The following is an 18,889-nucleotide window of genomic DNA, read 5'->3' on the forward strand; positions in this document are numbered from 1 at the left end:
AGTAATTCCTAAAGAAAGGTTTAGCATATTAACACTGAAAGTGTTGTTATAAGGCACAGATTGAGCGGTGAACTTGCGCACCCATTTCACACACACAAATAAATATGTGCAAAATGTGTATTAAAACATAAATGCATAGCTAGGCATGCACAGACTGGGTTATTTTAAAAACTTTACATAACTTGTGTTGTTTTTGTGTTAGCACAGATGGAGTCAGACAGAACTTTGCATATCTGAAGCTGCGCCTGTGGTGGATCACGCAGACATAGAGATGCAGAAAGTTGTCATTGCTGATCTTATCAGCTGATCTCCTGATGAGTGGAGTCATTTAAATAGTTTTAACCTTGCTGCATGTAATAGAAAGATTCAGGAACAAATTAACTCCACTGGGAATCCGACAAAAAGGACTCAGATTCAAGATGCTGTGGGACAGCTTCCATTGTTATATCAGCGTGAGTCACAACTAGAAGATGAAAAGCATTCATTGCAGTTGCAGGCAGACTAGCAGAGGATGCTCCACAGAGTGAGTGCTGCCAAATTGGAACTCCCAACGGGTTAGGTGAGGATGGAAGAAGCTGAAGCTGAGATCGAAGAGCTCAAAACTCACAATATCAGAAAGCCTGCATCCCATCAGGGAAGTGAGTCCCCCACCCGTCAGGTGAAATCCTCACAGTGTCAACCCCAAGCAGGTCGACTCATTGCATGAGCTAGAGTCAAAGAAAGAGCAGCTAAGCAGATTCTAACGCGACACCTAGACCAGAGCCAATCTCTCCAAAATTTAAGTCAGAGCCTCCAAATTTCTGAGTTCACACAGAGTACTTCCACAGACTCCATGGGAGATGTTGGAAGTCAGAATAGTACCAGGTAAATAACTCTGCAGGTGCAGGTGGTCCAGATCGGAGGGATGAGCAGCCATCACACCTGATTCATACCATCATCTGTCGTGACTCTCTGTCGCCCCCTAAGGGCCAAGAGTGTTACACAGGTGGCACAAACAAACCTGACCCACCACCTCATGCTAGAGTTCACACCTTGGTACTTGTTTGCCCCCATTTTGATGCATCCTTATGGATGTAAAAAATAAAATAAAAAATACATCACTAAAAAAAGTACATAACTTGTTAATTACATTAGCAATAATTAATTTAGGTTGAAAGGAACAACGCACCGCAATTTTTACAGTGCCTTGAATTAAAAAGTGATATAAAATAACAGTAAAACCCTTTGTTTACTGTTTCACTGATTTACTTCAATAATTAGTAAGAGTATTCACCACACATTTCCAACACTCACTTCAGATAGTGCTCTCTTTCTTTGTGCACAAAAGATGTATTTCCCGAGTGGATATGAGCTTCAAAGTTGACTTCTCTTTATTAATTCTCTGTTGCTACATATATACAAGTAAATACTTACAAGTCATGACATGTAGAACAACTCATTCACAGATGTGTCAGATGTGCTACATGCTTTTATTTTGTAGTTTATGGGTTTTCAGAGACCTCGGTCATTTTTTTGGAAGAAAAGAAAAATCCATATTTTTTGCATCAGAATACAATTCTAAAAATATGTGTTTTTGTTTTACGCCCATGGTAAAATGCACAGAAAAATAACAGCTTCACCAGATGAACCTTTTTTCTTTCTTTTTTTTTTTTTTTTACATTTTTCTTTGAAAACCCTAAGTTATAACAACAGTAAAAACACATCAATGTTGGTCATTTCCATGTTATCCGAATCAAGACAGGCCAAGAACCTAAGAGGGTCCAACTTTTGAGACTTCGGTGACCGACTGACTTGCAGATGACTCCTCTTCGTCGCCTCCGCTCATCCCCAGCATCTTCCTCATGCATGAGCGGAACTGAAAGCAAAGCGAAGATTGACACATTAGCTGTGTTGCGTCATTCCCTGTGGCTCAGATGCTATCTTGGTTTTTTTATGCATTTTTCTTTTATTATAGTTTGATGCATGTAATCTGATGGAGTAAAGAACCTGTCTGAAACTCGTGTAGCATCAACATGTTTGGGCTTTGCATGTTGCTAACATCAAACAGACATAACTAGCAAATAAAGTGAAATGTTTGAACACTTTTGTGGGCCATTCATTTTGAAGGTTAATCTTTGGCTTAATGTATTTTATTGGTTCTTCTTGAAAGCCATTTAAGCCATTAGTTGCATATGAAATCCACCGTTAAAGGGCATTAACGGCCTTTGTCGGCCCTAAGTTCAAGTCAGAAAAAGTTTATCGTTGGTCTCTTTTAGACTGAGCACATCTTCAGCTTTGCAGCATAAGACCACTCTAAATCTTTTAAGCTCCTACATAAGCCCACCTGCTTATTGAGGACAACATAGATGACGGGATTGTAGACGGTGGATGCTTTGGAGAAACAGGACGGTATGGTTGCAAGTCTCAGGTCAAATGGCTGTCCGCGGTGGGTCACGATCCAAAGAGCAAAGGAGGCATATGGCATGTAGCACACCAGGAAGCCTAGCACCATGACGACCACCATCCTAGTCACCTCCTTTTCTGCCTTCTGGGTGGAGGCAGACTCTGCCTGGGCCTTTGCCGCCTGTCGACACACCGGTTTCAGTAAGAATCAGAACTAAAATCCCATGTGAATGACACAAAAGTCAGAGATGTTCAAATCCAGGTGATCCACAGCATGCCACCTACCGATTTCAGTGTGAAGAGCAGCTGCGAGTAGCAGAAGACGATGCAAGTGAAAGGAACAGAAAAGCAGAAGCAGAAGAGGAACATCACATAGGATTCAGTGTTAAACTTGTTGCCTGTCGTGTACCAGTCTGGTCCACATGAACACTGCATGCCTTCCGGGATGTACCTGGCAAAACAGACATCATGCTTCCGGTTAATCATAACAACGTCCTCCCAGCACCTCGTTGGACTAATCAATTAGCCGGTGTGTTTTCCTCACCTACTCCATCCCACTAGTGGGGGAACTGTGGCGCACAAAGCAAAGAACCAAGTAAGTGCACAAAAGAACAAAGCATGCTCTGACTTGAAGGCAAAGTTCCCGAGGGGCTTGCAGATAACCAACCATCTTTCGAATGCAATCACAGCCAGAGACCAAAGGCTGACCATGCCTGAGGAAAAACACATAATTCACATAATACACATGTGCACACGGTATATCGACATTAAGGTGTTATTTAGGTAAAAAAGGGTCATTTAGACAGTGTTACAGCTTGTTACTAAATATTCTCTCACTCCACAGTGTCTCGTAAAATCTAACGCAGGTGGTAAAGTATTCTAAGAGTGGAATTGTTCAAATATGTTCCTGTTCTTACCACCAACACCTGCAGTAAATCCTTCAATCTTGCAGCCGAGTGGACCAAGAGCCATGTATCTGTAGGCAAAACAGTAGAAGCAGGTAAAAGAGCCCACGGACGAGACGATGAGGTTTGCCACAGCCATGTTGACCAGGATGTAGTTCAGATGAGAGCGGAGCTTCTTGTATTGAATAGTACATGCAATTGTGAGGATGTTGATGGCCGTGCCGGCCACAAACAAGAAGAACATTAATGCTGACATTGAATAAAAAAGCCCCAGGCTTCCTAAATGGTCCTGGGGAACTAGGTACGGGCTGTAGGCTGACATGTTGTCGGTGTCCAGGGGGATGGGGATCCAGTAGTCGTCTGGAATTTCTTCTTGACGGTTTACCCTCATCTTCATTGGATTTGTTTTTTGTTTTTTTTTAATAAAGCTTACAATTGGATTAAAATTAAATTTGAATGCGTATAATTCAAATCTGCAATCAAACAGTAATATGATACTTCATGTTTTCCCTGTCTTTTAATTGAAGTGGGCTTCTCTCTGTCTGATGCCGAGTCACTGAAAACCCGCATTTATAGGAACTTTAAAACGTTACTCCGGCTCAACTTAATTGGCTCAAGGACGGGATTTAAAGCTTTACATGTATTCCCGTGACAACTTACACCACCTTTTAGCTAATGCTGAGATTAGTGTCTTAGTGTCAGAGCTCAGAGTTGGCCAGTATCTTCTCACTGCTTACTCGTGTCTGAACCCCGGGAATTGGCTAATCCGTTTGCCGGAGGCTAAAAGATTAGGCCATTCTCTAGCACGCATATTACCTAGCTTGTGACTGATTTTCATTTGGTCTATCTCCTAAAAAATGTATTAGTGGTTTCACCTTTTTTTTTTTTTTAAACGATATCTTGATGGGTGAAAGAAGATTTAAATAGGCTGAGGGATAAAAAGCCTTGCAGTTGTGATGCACATTGTAGAACTTGACCTATTTTGCTCAAAACAAATGTTATTATATCATTGAAGCAGGATTCTTTGCTTCTCTTATTTGTTGTGGCCAATAAGAATATTTTTTTAACCCTAAAAAGTCAAAGATTACTGACTCAGCGTCAGAAATGGGTAGAGCAGCCTAAGATTTTTAGTCAAGTAAGAGTAGTACTAATTTAATAAACTTTTACTCTAGTACAAGTGAAAAGTTGTCATCCAAATAAAATGACTCAAGTAAGGGAATAAATAAAAAGTATTCAGTAAAAAGGCCACTTAAATACTGAGTATTTGAGTTGCACCAGTGACTGATTTAATCATGTAATTATACAGAAAAAAAATTCTAAATTGTTTGCCAGTTCTGGCATTTTGAATAATAAAACAAAAAAATTGTTAAAATAAATTACATCAATATAAAATAATATATTTAGGCAAAAGAAGCAAAACTTTCCAACTCTCCGTTTCCAACTACATAAATCTTATGAAACCAATACTTTGCAGTAGGTGGTGTGTACATGTTGCAGAGTCAAGTGCTTCAAGAGACGGTATCTACTGTTTGCTGTATGTTTAGTTGATCTCCAAATGGCACAACAGGCCGGTCAGATAGAAAATAACGCTTGAACAATGAAGCTTGCCTACAAGTAAATGTAACTGGGAAAAAGTAATACTACCCACTTCTGCTCTACATGGGGCAATTACAAATCTCGCAAACACTTTTATTACAATTTTTTTTTTCCATGTTCTTACTAATTTTTACCTGTGCTGTCCTTCAAAGGTCTGTACCCTCATTTTCCCCTCTGTTAAGGGCAGGTCCTACCAGGATTAGAGTATTAATTTATCGATTTTGATGTAGAGATGGGGTGGATTGTAAGTTGTCTTGGGATTGAAGTTAGGCTCCTGACCTCTGCAGTTTTGAGCTGATCCTTTGATGCTTGCTTCTCGAGCTGGAAAAATGTTTAATTAAATCCACCCTTTATTTTTCCAATGAAATAGCAGCAGTTCAAAATATGAAGCTCCACCCTGTGCTTAAAAGTTGAAAAGGTTTCAATTAGCAAAAAAAACAATTTACTCATTTAATGAAATCCAAAATAAATTAAATGTATTAGCGCTTTTTAATACATTGTTTAATACAGTGATGTGGTAAGAACATTGTGATGACATAGGTTGAGCTGTATTTCACCACCTCAGAGTCCCTGAATCCCTCATGTGGACTTCTATTGAGACTCCACTATTTTCACTCTAAAGTTGTAACATTAAATTAGAAGCTAATTCTGTTAAAATGGCTGTTTGAAGTGCTTTATTTAAAATTTTGCCCATGCGGAGCTCCATAAACTGATGGTCATGTCATCCCTTTGCAATTTTGTAACATTGTGGATTTGGTTGATTCATGCCCTACGTTTGAGCTATGAGGCAGCCATCTGTAAGGGTTTTTCAAACCAAAAGATTTGTACTTGCTTTGATGTTCGACTTAGAGTAATAGATTATGTTTTAACTGACAAAAAGGATTTTTTTTTTTTTACTCAAATCAATAATATCTTACAGTATAAAACTAGGATTTATTTTGATCAAGGGTCGCAATCATAGACTGGCCCAAACAGATCAGAACCAAAATAAAATGTAAACAGGGTCTCAAAAAAGTCTTCAAGAATACTTACCAATACAATAAAAAAAGAAGAAGTGAATTTTGAGCATTTTTATTTCTGTTTTTGTGCTTAACTCATGAAAATACTACAAAGAAAAATAAACTGATAAGTATTGGTTTAAGTACATAGAAGTGAAACCTTTGGTTTGTGGAAGTCGGAAAGGAACAAAATGGTAACATTTGGGTTACAACTTGACTTGGAGTCAAAACTTTAGGCTGCCCCTTTTTTGACAAAATAAAAATACCAAACATAAATATAAATAAACACCCATGATATTTACTATTGAACAAAAATCTTCGGATAAAACCGTCAAAAGTTTTAAAAAAAAATCAAAAACATTCTTTAATTGTTTTTGGTTTTCATTTTCTTCTTTTGCAGAGCAATGATTCCTTTTTTCTTTTTTTTTTCTTGGACTGTAAATTTTTTGGACGCGACTTTTACTATTTACAATTAACTGAGGATTACTGTCGGACTAAGCTGGGCCAACTTTGGAGACTTCGGTCACTGATTGTGTTGTAGAGACTTCCTCCTCTCCATCCCCCATCCCCACCAAGGATACCATGCATGTTCGAAACTGAGAGGGAAAAACAAAAGAATTCCTGAGTTGTTAGACACTTATCGTGAGAAAGCATCAGGTGCACACATAGCATCTCATTCATCCCTGTTAGTTGATGGATATTGTCAGCAAGACTCAAAAGGCCTTTGAAGATGACGTAAAACGCTGAGAACAGAAGTGTCTGGAACAAAGTCATAAGACGGCATACAAATGCTGTGATCAGAGAACAGATTGATGCTTCTCCAAATCACTCTTTTTACCCCTGGGTATCCTTTCCAAAATTACACTATATTGATCACAGTACCTTGACTGCTGCTGTCAAAGTCTTTTATTGTGTACTCACCTGCTTATTGAAGAGTACGTAGATGATAGGATTGTAGACGGTGGAGGCCTTCGATAGGCAGGACGGTATGGTTGCCAGTCTCAGGTCAAAAATCTGCCCACGGTTGTTGACAACCCAAAGAGCGAAGGAGGCATACGGCATCCAACACACCAAGAAACCCAGTACCATGACGACCACCATCCTGGTCACCTCCTTTTCAGCCTTCTGGGTGGAGGCAGACTCAGCCTGGGCTCTTGCTGCCTATTGAAAACACATTGCACTTTACCCTGATGATTGCACTTAATGAATACGACCCTACAACGCCACAGGCATTTCAATGTTTTCTCACCATTTTAAGAGTTACGAGTAGCTGAGAATAGCAAAAAATGATGGTGGTTAAAGGAACAGCGAAGCAGAAGCAGAAAAGGAACATGACGTAGGACTCGTTGTTGTATTTGTTGTTGGTCGTGTACCAGTCTGGACCACAAGAGCACTGCAGGCCTTCTGGAATGTACCTGGGGAAATAACAGCACTAAGTGCGGTTTCCTGTCCTAACAGCTTTGCTTAAACAAGTGTCTCACTTTTTGCATGTCTTGCTTACCTGCTCCATCCAAGCAAAGGTGGAACTGATGCAATCAGTGCAAAAATCCAGGTTAATACACAACAACCTGTGGCATGTTCAGGCTTGAAAGCCACGTTGCCGAGAGGTTTGCAGATGACCAGCCATCGTTCAAAAGCTATCACAGCCAGAGACCACAGGCTTACCATACCTGGAATAACAAAGAAAAAAAAAATCTCTGCCAATCTTAATATTAATATACTTTAATCTAATGTAAAGAAGACCGTCCCATATGTAATCTGTACACTGTGCACCTAAATCTTACCCCCTAGTGTTGCAATGAAACCTTCAATCTTGCATGCTAGTGGTCCAAAGACGAAATATCTGAATGTGAAGGAGCAGCAGGCGGTGAAAGAGCCGATGACAGAGACCAGAAGGTTGGCCACGGCCAAGTTCACCAGGATGTAGTTGAGATGGGAGCGGAGTTTCTTGTATCGCACGGTGCACGCAATGGTGAGGGTGTTAATGGCAGTGCCGATCACAAAGAGAAAGAGTGTGAATCCCGCCATGGTGTAGAACGTGGCCGAATCTCCCAAGTGGTCCTGAGGAACTGAGAAAGGGCTAAGGGATGTGATGTTGTTGGTCTCCAGCGGGATTGGGATCCAGAAGTCTTCTGGCAGTTCTATGACTCGGGTGGACCTCATTTTGCTTTCTTTCTCCTGGAGACACTGAGTGGAAACCTTGTGATGAAAGCTCAAATTTTAAAAACAAAAACAGTGGAGAAAGAAGAGATAGATGCTACCATGTCCAAACCTTTAACATGCCTCTTTTTTCAGCTCCAGATATTTATAAAGACACCAGCCAACCAGCCTCATAACAAATTGATTTGATAATTGACTAATTGATTGGTTTTTTTCATTAACTGATCTAAGTCATTTAGGGATCCCCCTACTGTGTTGCAGGTGGGGTTGCAGAAAAAGCTCTTGCCTGTGTTTTGAAGACGTGTTCAGACAATGGAGTGTAGGTGATGATCTGAGAACGAATCGGCTGTTTTTGTAAACTTTTTGTGCAATTTTACTATCGATGGTGCAAAAAATGCGCTGGTAGTTGTCAAATAGTTTTTTCATATATTTTTGTCGAGACATAGTTTAAAACCTTTGTGGTTTTGTTTTGTTGAATTTCAAAATTTTGCCGAAACCAAACTGCTGAACGCATGAGAGCACGCCAACATGCCTGCAGCTGCAGAGAGGCGTTACAGAGTGCGCACACTTTATCTTAAGGAGTTTGTTCATAATGTCAAAACCTGGTTAAACAAGTTAATCCCACTTTCTGGGGGGAAAAGCTCAGAGGCCCATTGCCTGTTAATCTGTTTGCCCGTAACATCATGTCTCATAATCCAATGCAAAGGACGGGATAATCCATCCCGCTACTTTATCTGTTGGTGTTAACTCTTTGGCAATTAGCCTTGGTCGCAAAGCTTAAAGGATTCTTCCTGACATAGTAATCAGTCTCTGTCCAACAACCCGGCAGAGAAGAAACTGTGTTTTTGTGTTTCAGAGCGAGTGGAATGTGGAAAAACAGGCAAACGGAGGCAGAATATTGCTGCGCATCTTTAAGGGATTGCAGTTTTATGTTTATTTTATTTTGTCTAAAAACTCTTCTAAATCATCTTTATTCTGTATAAAATGCAGCTAATTATGTGGGGGAAAAAATCATGTGTGCATTTCCCGAAAAATTTACCTAATATTAACATCAGGCCTACTTTTGTCATTGTGAATACATCAGTTAAAAAATACTGACAGATGTATGTCAGCAAGACATCCATCCTGTTTCTCTGCTCTCATGCTTCCGCCCCAATCACCTTCATCTTGCAAGAACGGAACTTCCTGGGTGAAGACAGAACGGGATTAGGATTATCCCCGACAACCAGCACAAACTCCTGGTCCCTTTTCTATTTATATTTGACCTATATAAATGAATGCATTTGATGTTCAAAGCTCTTTATCAAAAATGCTGACATTTTAAATGCAGCAATATCAATGCTCAAGATCGTAAACTGAAAATATATTCAGTAAAATCAAAGCATAAATTATAGCATGCATTCTAAAAACAGAACAAACAACTTGGCTTTAGAATTACTTTTATTTGATTTCTTTGTTGTTGTTCATTTTGTTTCACTCTGGACCGTGGAAGTAACCCAGGTCTTCTGGGGCGATAAAAAACAAAACACAAAAAGTGACTCAAGAGCACCGCCTCAATACCTGGAAATTCATATATTAGAAATTTAATGGGGAAAACAAATTAATAAATAGTTCTACCTTCTGGTGTACTGAAATACATCCAACCATACCAACTCTGAATTTGATATGGTACTTGTCTAAAGTTGTTGTCCGTGGATAAAAAGAATTAAAGCCTGTCAGCAATAATACAAAAAGCAATGTGAAATTGCAAAAATATAAGTTTAGGTATAGTTGTGATATATGTCCACGTGGACCTTTTTTCCTCCCTGGAAGAGCAACAGATAAGCTAAGTATAGTGTGCTGAACGAGGATCCTGAAAGCTCATGCCATTTTGCTGCTAGGTTACAAATGTGAGCTTTTGGCACAGTGGCTTTAAATTTGAAAATTAGAGATTAACAAAAAAAGGAAATGTAAAGACTGAAAATCTGGGCAGCAAAATAGTCCAGTTTGAGGTTATCCATTTTCGTTCGAATAAAATCTTTTCATGGATTTGCTTGATACTGGACGTAAACATCCCCTGCACTTTTTAAACTGAATTGAATTGAATTGAATTGAATTGAATTGAATTTAATTGAATTTAATTTATTTAATTTAACTGAATTGAACTGAATTGAATTGAAAGACAGGCCTGATCAGAATCTGAACTCTTTTACTTTGGAGCAAGTCTGTAATTTGAACACAAAGTGCTTTGACATAACTGCTGAAATAGGCCAGACCTTCCCTTATTTCTTTTTTTGTAAAACATATTAATGGTATTCCAAATACCCTATGTAAGGATTTTTTGCCTGCACAGTACTTATCCTGTTAGATCTCAGTTCTGCGTTTCATACAGTCAATCACAATATTGTTTTAAAGTGGCCCAAATATTGCACACGGATTGAAGAAACAGCACTTCCAGCCTAATTCTGACGCTGTTATGCCCAAAACGCACAAAAACAAATTATAAACACCATTCTGGAAAAAAATAAACAATGTATTTTTATGACAAAAGAATTATATAACTAATTTGAACCATAAAGTAGCAATGAAAGACCGATCTGTCTGACATTAAGTCATGTGCTTAGTGGAAAGAATTGCTGGAGGCGAATTAGAAAAACAGATCTACAGTCACAGTGACACGTATTGATACACTTTACAGTCACATGTGTCTGAAAACTGTTGTCGGGGGGGGGGGGCAGGGGGGGCTGTAGGAGGAAGACCCATTTCCTTAGATACATCCAGCTAACAAGTTGAGATTAAACACTGTGGTGGGTTCATGACATGAGAAAAAACTAACAATAGTTTTTAAATCTAAGAATCCTTTTTTTTTTTAACAGTATGAGCCGATGAATCTGTAATAGGAAAACTATTCAAGTTGATCTTTTACGTGGTGAAACAGAATAAATGTTTCATGTATCTCACACCGTGTTTCAAAAGCGTCTGTGTTCAGCATTGAATAATCTATTTGCATTTCATAAATTTTAATATTTTGAGCCAGATATGATAGATTTAAGTAGAGACTTCTGAAAATAACAGTGAAATAGCCCTTCAGTTTTATCATGAAGTTTTAAATCAGGTACCTTGCTATTAACCTTGCTATTAGCCAGCCAGTGCAGTAATATTTTCTCACAGTGCTTACACTGTAATAACAGACAGAAGTGCAAACTCCCTTTCAGCATCTCTTCATTGGCTTCCTGTTGATTAGAGAGGAAATTAGGATTGTTCGGCATACTTATGAACCCTGGAAGGATCAGTTCTCTTTCCAGAAAGAGCTCATGTATATTTTTGCCCTGAACAGTTTGCTGTTAGAGTGTGGTATAACTGCGATTCCTGGATTTTCTAAAGATTAAGTATTTTCTTAAGAAGTGACTGAGTTTTGAAACTGAATACAAAAAACCTGCCAATGTTTAAGATTAAACTTAAAAGGCTCTATCAAGAAAAAGCTTAACATTTTAATTGTTGTCATCCGAGTCGTTTCTCTACTCATGTTGCTAGACTTAAACCACTATAAGGGACCTCACTGACTGAGCACCTTTTTATTACTCTTTTTGACTTTTGACTTCGTAGTAGGCACATTTGTTTGAGTAAAAATATGGTTATACAGTTTCAAGGTCTGAAAACCTCCATGGCCAGCTGCTGAGGAGGCGAGCCAACTGGCCGACAAATGAGACAGCGAGTGTGGTGTGCTTGGAGACGAAGGTGAACGCTTCTGTGTCTTTGTCCGTAGCAATGTATTTGAACAAAGATGGATTTGGTTTCTGCTAAAATTCCCCCATAAAGGTGAAAGCAGCGGCTTTTGCTGGTCTGGCAGCCGGGTATTGAACCAACCTGCTAAAACCCCAAAATAGCACTGAGCTCATGCAGCTAGAAGCTCTTGGTGTGGCCGAGATCAAAATGAAAGCTTTTCTGTGGCAGCCTCTGGACCCTTGGACCTGCCTCTTGATAGTACAGCAGGGTCTATTTATTCTTTAAATCCTGCCTGAAAACAGGCAAGTCCCAGTGGCAAATGACAAAGGCGTACCTAATAAAGTGGCCAGTGTGTACATAATTTTCTTGTCATCAGCTTTTGTGATGTCAAGATGCTTTTACCGGATTTGGCGATGATGATCATCATTATTATTGTTGTTGTTGTTGTAATTAGTATTTTTATTAATATTATCATTACTACTATTATTATTATAATTACTATTATCATTATTACTACTATTACAATTATTATTATTATTATTATTATAAACAACCTTTACTCATACAGGTAGTCTCACTGAGACATAAGTTCTCCTTAGTTAGAGTTAACACGTGGTTAAAACTCACAACAATAAAACACCTCCATATTGGTGTATTCTGTGACATGCGTTGGTCAACAGAATCTGATTAAGATTATAAAATGTTGAGGATGGTGCACAAATGCATTTTTTCACTGTATGTGTTCAAGGGGGACTGTGTGCGTTGCTGAACGTTTTGAATAACACAGATGTAAATACATTCAGTTACAGCCTCAAGTGCAGGCCGCCAAATTATAAATCACACCCTGTGGGTCCATCATCCCATCTATGTTTTTCTGCTTTCTTTCCTTCCTTTTTTTAAATCAAAAATTGTAATCACTTTGATATGAATTATCATATTCTGAATTTCATTTCTAAAAATCCAAACAATTGGGGTTTGGGGTGGCACAGGGATAGTGCATGCGACCCATGTACAGAGGCCTCGGTTCTCAATACCGCTGTCGAGTCCCGGCTTGTGGACATTTGGTGCCTGTCATCCTCCTCTCTCTCAGCCCGATTTCATGTCAACCCAGTGTCAAATAAAGGGCACTGGAGCCGCAAACTAAAAAGTACAGAAATAGAAACATAAAAAAATAAAATGACAAGAATTGGAATGGATATCGGATGAAATTGGAATGAATCACACTGGATTTAAATGGCAATCTACCAGAAACGGACTGAAATACAACTGGATGGATTTGGACAATACTGAAATAAATTGGACTGATTAAACTGTTTAAAGTATTTTAGATTGACTGGACAACATGTACAGTAAGTTATATACTTTCTACTTGTTATATACTTGTACAGTTTGACTTTCTAAGTTTTAGTCTTTTCTCTTTATGAAAACCCTGACTTTTACTGCGACCAGGACTTACTGAATTAATTTGATTTAAAACTGAATTTAATCTAAGAGAATTGTATAAAAATGGAATTTGGCAGCATTTGGTCAAGAACTTGATTTACTCTAGTCCCTATTTTTGGCCTTTATGTTAACAGTTTGCATGTTCTCTTTGCATGAATGCATGGGTTTATTCACCTTTTCTCCAACAGTCCATAAAACTGCAAATTTGGTCAAATTGCTATCTTTGTGTCGGCCTCACCATGGACCGGCCACCTGTTCAGGTTGTCCAGTTCACCAGTTTATACCCCAATTCCATGTATTGGCATTTCCTCCTTCCTTTCTTTTTGTTCCCTTCACAAATTACATAGCAGATTTTAAATAGGCTATAGACAATTACTTTAAACTTTCAATATTCAAAAGTGTATTAAAAGTCAACAGATGGCACGATTCCATACCTGAAACAACTGCTGACTAAATAACCAAAGCTACAAGTCTGTAAAATGGCGAAGGGGTAGACTGACCAGCACCAATTAGTGAGTTTTATTCCCCAAGCAGTTTACTCACTGAAACACTGCTTTGCATTAAAGGGTTTAAAGGCAACAAAGTTATTTCCATTCATCTTTTTTTGTTCGGAGAAAACTTCCCCACCTGCCATACAAAACTGAGTTGCAATCCATCAGCTTTTGCATTTCAGCATTTGATTTTTTTTTTATTGCCTTTGTCAGTTATCATGATTTCCCAGTGTCATCAGCATACATCCATCAAGAAAGACAATGTATTTTTTTCTTCCAACTATTGCCAATATTTTCATATGTAGTTTTAACTTTTTGCTGTAGTTTAGTCGTAGCTAATGACCTTTGCTTACACTCCCAGTGAACAGGGTGATTAAATTAGCTCCTTATGGAAAAGGAAAGACTTGAAGTCAGCTAATCCAATCCTCAATACTATTAGGACTGCTAATCACATTTCAGCCTTCTCTCAGTTAACCTCCTTTCTGTTAGCATCAGGGTGGATGATCTCTGCCAGTGTTATTTTATCTGGATCAAGAACGGATAACGCCATGTGCTGTGTGGATTCCCACACTGAACATGATTGCTGAATTATTTGCTAGGCACAACCAAGCCTTTTTGCAGAATGTTGTACAGAGGGTTGTTTTACATGAGTCAGATGCCTTCTGGCATTAAACTGATTTTAAAAAGGGAATGATATTCTTTTTAAGTCAAGCTTCCATTGTGGAAATTGTTTTGTATTAATGTTAATTATGGCTGTGAAAGTTCAAGGTTTCTTGCCAACCCTGCCTTCAAAATCCAACATGGCTGCTTGACGTATAAAAGGCAGATAAAAGTGCAGAAGGAAACATTTTATTTGCACATCTAGTTATTTGTATTTTAATAAATCTATCAAACACCCAGTAGCTTTCAACTTTTGTTAATCAACATGTTGCTGCAGTGCTTGAATAAAGAAAATCTAAATAGATTGTCACGTTTGCTACTTGCTGTTAGCCTGGTCGCTGAGCACCGATTAGCAAATCCCCCCTAGTTTTCCGACTTGCAACTGTAACACGGTTAAGTTGTGCGTGACGTCATACTGAGATCAGACCTCTGAGGTAAATAGAACGCGGGATAAGTTGCAGGAGCCAAAACGGTGCTAACCACTGTGCCATTACCTGTACTCAAAGCCAGCTTGTAGTTGTTTGCCAGTCACATCCTGTATGTTTCAGATCTGGATTTTGAAGTCCAATTTACTCTCCTGTAAAATACTTATACACCACATATGAGCACCAGTAGGAATCACTACATGAAATGTTATTGAAGTACAATATTAAATACAAATAAATATGTTACTGTAATGTGTGTTGCCAAATGAATTTCTTGAAGGATGTTGTGAATATTTCAGAAATGGAACATGCTCACAAACTCTTAAAAGTATTTGTTTGAGTTAAACTCAGTGAAGAGCAACACGTTAACTCTTCAGGCAGCAGCACAGGTGGGAGAATGCAGAGAGGCGAGCCCTGTTGTTTAGGCTGCCAAAGTACCAAGATCGTTGGCATCTCATTAGGAGGTTAAATTTAGGAAAAGCAATCTTAGGCGCTTCTGCCGGCCGCAGCACAACAACCCGAAGCCCCACTGCAGCAGCCCATCTGCTGCTCATGCATCATATAAAAGCTGCCGTTCAGTCTGCTGTCCAGGTTGTGCTGAAGGCTAAACCAGAAGCACATTCAACCACTGTTTCTGCTCAACCCAGCTAACTTAATACGGCAGAAATGTTGGAGTTCAAATTTCTGAATGTGAATTTTATACTAAGACGGTTTTATGTGGTGGAGATTAAAAGAGATACCATACAAAGAAATAACTAACAAAATAAAATTAGTAGTATTTCAAACCACAGCACCTCGCAAAATTATTCACACCACAACTACAGACATCATGGGATTTCATTTGGATGTGTATCTGCTGGACCAACACAAAGTGGTTTAGAACTATAAAATGATGGAAGATGGTTTTCCCTTTTTACTATTTTAATAAGCTTCTGAAAAGTGCTGTGCACATTTATATTCAGCCCCTTCTCACTCTGGTACCCCTAAATAAAGCCCAGGGCAGGAGTACTAAACAGAGTCCATCTGTGTGCAACATTATGAATCAGTCGGTTCTGTGAAGGCTTTGGAGATTTGTTGGAGAACATTAGAGAAACATTTGCATCTTGAAGACCAATGAACATAGCAAATATGTAAGGGATAAAACTGTGGAGAAGTTCAAAGCAAATCTAGGGTAGTTCTGTTCAACCCATCCTTCACAAGTTAAAAGAGGATGGTCCAAAATCCACAGCTCAGGTAGGAGAATCTGTGAAGAGGACAACTATTAGTGGTTCTCGCCACAAATCTGGCGCATATTAAAGAAAAAGGACTCTGTTTATCTAGTCTGACTGTGTCCAAACTATTTAAAAAAAAAAGAATGAGACAAAATATCAGTCGTTAAATGTGTAACGTTGGTAAAGACATAGGCTACCCCAAATTACTGGACTGCATAACTGCAGTAAAACAGCCCTTGATTCTGTGTGTGGAAATGTGGGTCAGAGATGGAATCTTCTACGTTTCTCTGTTTGTTTATGCATTAACAAACCAAAGGGATTTCCAAATCAAGATATAACAATGCAGTTCATAGCAATGTTAACAATGAGTTAATTAGAAGGAAGACCACAAGACGGATTCTGTCAGAGGTGACAACGTAGGAAGCAGGCATAGAGGGAAGAGCGGAAAGAGATTAGGGAAGGGGGTAGGAGCTACGGTAGGAGATTATCACTGAAGAGCATGGTCTTCACGTTCCTAGAGGATTAAAACATTTCTAAATATCCCTGAAAGGTCCTGTGTTGGGATGACTTTGTATACCCCTTAGCCTGCAATACATATTCTCACTGCCCCCCACCCCCACCCCAAAAAAGGGAGGTGGGGGGGGGGGACCCTGGTTGTTCTGGTTCAACGGCAAGATGAAGATCTAATTACAGCATCCCAATTCCACACACTGTCACAATCACTAGATTTCAGAAACATACTTTTTCTGTCATTTCTAAAAGAAATAGATATAATTGATGCACCTAAGATTTATATGCCTGGCAAAGATCTGCTCCCACGTCTTTAGAGGCTAACTTCTAACTGATCATGGGCGTGCAGCTTTTCTCTAATGCCAGTAAAAAAGACCATTAAAGTCACTCTGTCTTACTTAAAATAAAGTCATGTTTCTATTTTGATTCTTCTTAAACGCAAAACAATCTGATAGACGGAGAAATAACTTTGTCAATTTGACTGACGGCTGGCAACACAAAAAGCTCCTGCTGCTGCTGCAATAATCCTTACAACTTGTATCATCTAGGGGACTTCAACACTGTGCCTTCATCAACGTTTTAATGTACAGAACTGCAGACACTTCCCAAGTTCTCTGATAGGTTTATAGCTGCTTGTGGAGGAGTATGGCCTGACGCCATAGAGGAGAAGATCAGGGTATTTATGTGAGCTCCACATTATTTCGACAGACTTCTGTGCTCTCTGCCCTCTGGTTTAAAGCAAACAGATGTTATGTATATATATATATATATATATATATATATATATATATATATATATATATATATATATATATATATATATATATATATATATATATATAAGTATATAATACATACTAAATATCTTTTACTGTTTCAGTGTTCTGATGGTTCTTGTTTGCTAACCCTGCAAATGCTATAAAGCAGTGTAGTGACTGCACCAAGTGCATTACCAAATCTAAACAAAGATACTCATATCAAATGTATTGGTACAGGATAAATGCTAACTGGTTTACGAAAAGAAAGAAATTGACTTGGGGTACATACCAGAAATTTCACATTATGCACAGAAGTTTCCTTTGCGCTAAAATGTAAGGATAATAATCATCTATTTTTATCCTTCTGGATGCAAGGCGTACTCGACACGGGTTCTCAGAAATTTCTTATCCATTTAGCCAATCTTTATTCCGGTGACGTAATTAATTAGTCCACAGTCTGTTATTATCTGTCCGTCAAGACCTAAGCCTCCTCCTGTAACGTGCGTGGGAAGCACGTTGACCCGTTTAACACAATGGTGATTTTTTTTTTTTTTTTTTTGCTCCACTTCCTCCTTTCTGAAGGCAATGAAGGAAATTAAAAATGAAACCATTCAGCGACTCAGAGATCTACAATTTGATGGTTGACATATGCAAGGAACAAAGCAAAGGAATAGCGTGTAAATAAAATTAGATGTGGTATCCAAGATAAAATATGTGATCTGTTGTAGAAAATTATATGAGCATTTGTTTTTCCAAACAAATAAAATCTGGTTGGTTTGGGGTAAGAACAGTTGACTGTCATGGAAATGACAGGAAATTCTACTTCTTTGACCTGGAAAGCATCTGCATAATATTTGCATTATGTTTTGGGATGATGCTGTTATTTCTTGTTAATCAGATTAGCAGCAGTTGGCTGAATCTGGGGAGAAGGATTACCCTATAGACAGAATTCACATTTGTCAGCCATCAATGGGCGCTGGTGATCCAGTCCAACTGAAAATATTAATACTCTGATCCTGTCAAACTCTCAGCTTTGTTTCTTTTCTCTACAAATGCCAATGTATTATTTCAGCCTCTTCCGGCCTTTTGTTTTCTCATTTCTTTAGGACCAAAATAAAAGTTTCACCTTTCCTTAGAGAGCTCAACCACAGGTGTTTTCCCCTTCATGGAAATTTCTAAGTTTGTTGAACATTTATAGTCTCAAGCTGAATATAGCATCCATTTTTACTCTTGTGTGCAGAGAAGAGCTCCATTAAGAAAAGGTTTAATGAAAAAAAAAAGGAAATCATGAAATCTAAGTAGGATTGCTTACTGTCTGCTTCTCAAAACATACATTTTTAACAAAATATAAAAACTAAGAAAAATGTAAACGTCTGTCGTTTAGCCTGCAGTTGTTACATTCACTGTACGGAACTTTCCATCAAGATCCGTTTCCTTGCAAAACCTGCCATCTATTGGAACCAAGATGCATTGCAACTAAGGACAGTAACGTTTCAAAAATGATGTTATATATGCTGTCACCGTGATATGTTAATTTTCTATAGTTAAAAAACGCAGATTGTATATTTTCTATACCTGATGCAAGAGTAAACAGATATACAAAATAGAGGGATGGCTGGCTGGCTGGCTGGCTGGCTGGCTGGCT

At 38.6% G+C, this 18,889-nt stretch overlaps 2 protein-coding genes across 2 annotated transcripts; both read right to left on the reverse strand.

The window, feature by feature from the left end:
* Nucleotides 1–1,345: 1,345 nt before the first annotated feature.
* LOC118567139 (blue-sensitive opsin) lies at nt 1,346–3,852 on the reverse strand. Its single transcript, XM_036151441.1, has 5 exons — nt 3,300–3,852; nt 2,927–3,095; nt 2,668–2,833; nt 2,324–2,563; nt 1,346–1,855 (listed from the first exon to the last, which is right to left on the reverse strand). Exons 1-5 carry the CDS (start codon nt 3,682–3,684, stop codon nt 1,751–1,753), a joined length of 1,065 nt encoding a protein of 354 aa, XP_036007334.1. The 5' UTR covers nt 3,685–3,852; the 3' UTR covers nt 1,346–1,750.
* Nucleotides 3,853–6,335: 2,483 nt separating this feature from the next.
* LOC105919607 (blue-sensitive opsin-like) lies at nt 6,336–8,044 on the reverse strand. The gene is made up of 5 exons (XM_012854941.2): nt 7,666–8,044; nt 7,383–7,551; nt 7,131–7,296; nt 6,803–7,042; nt 6,336–6,477 (listed from the first exon to the last, which is right to left on the reverse strand). The coding sequence occupies exons 1-5, from the start codon at nt 8,042–8,044 to the stop codon at nt 6,376–6,378; spliced, it is 1,056 nt and encodes a 351-aa protein (XP_012710395.2). The 3' UTR covers nt 6,336–6,375.
* Nucleotides 8,045–18,889: the final 10,845 nt, after the last annotated feature.

The sequence above is a fragment of the Fundulus heteroclitus genome, chromosome 20 (assembly GCF_011125445.2).
Source record: "Fundulus heteroclitus isolate FHET01 chromosome 20, MU-UCD_Fhet_4.1, whole genome shotgun sequence".
NCBI classification, from domain to species: Eukaryota; Metazoa; Chordata; class Actinopteri; order Cyprinodontiformes; family Fundulidae; genus Fundulus; species Fundulus heteroclitus.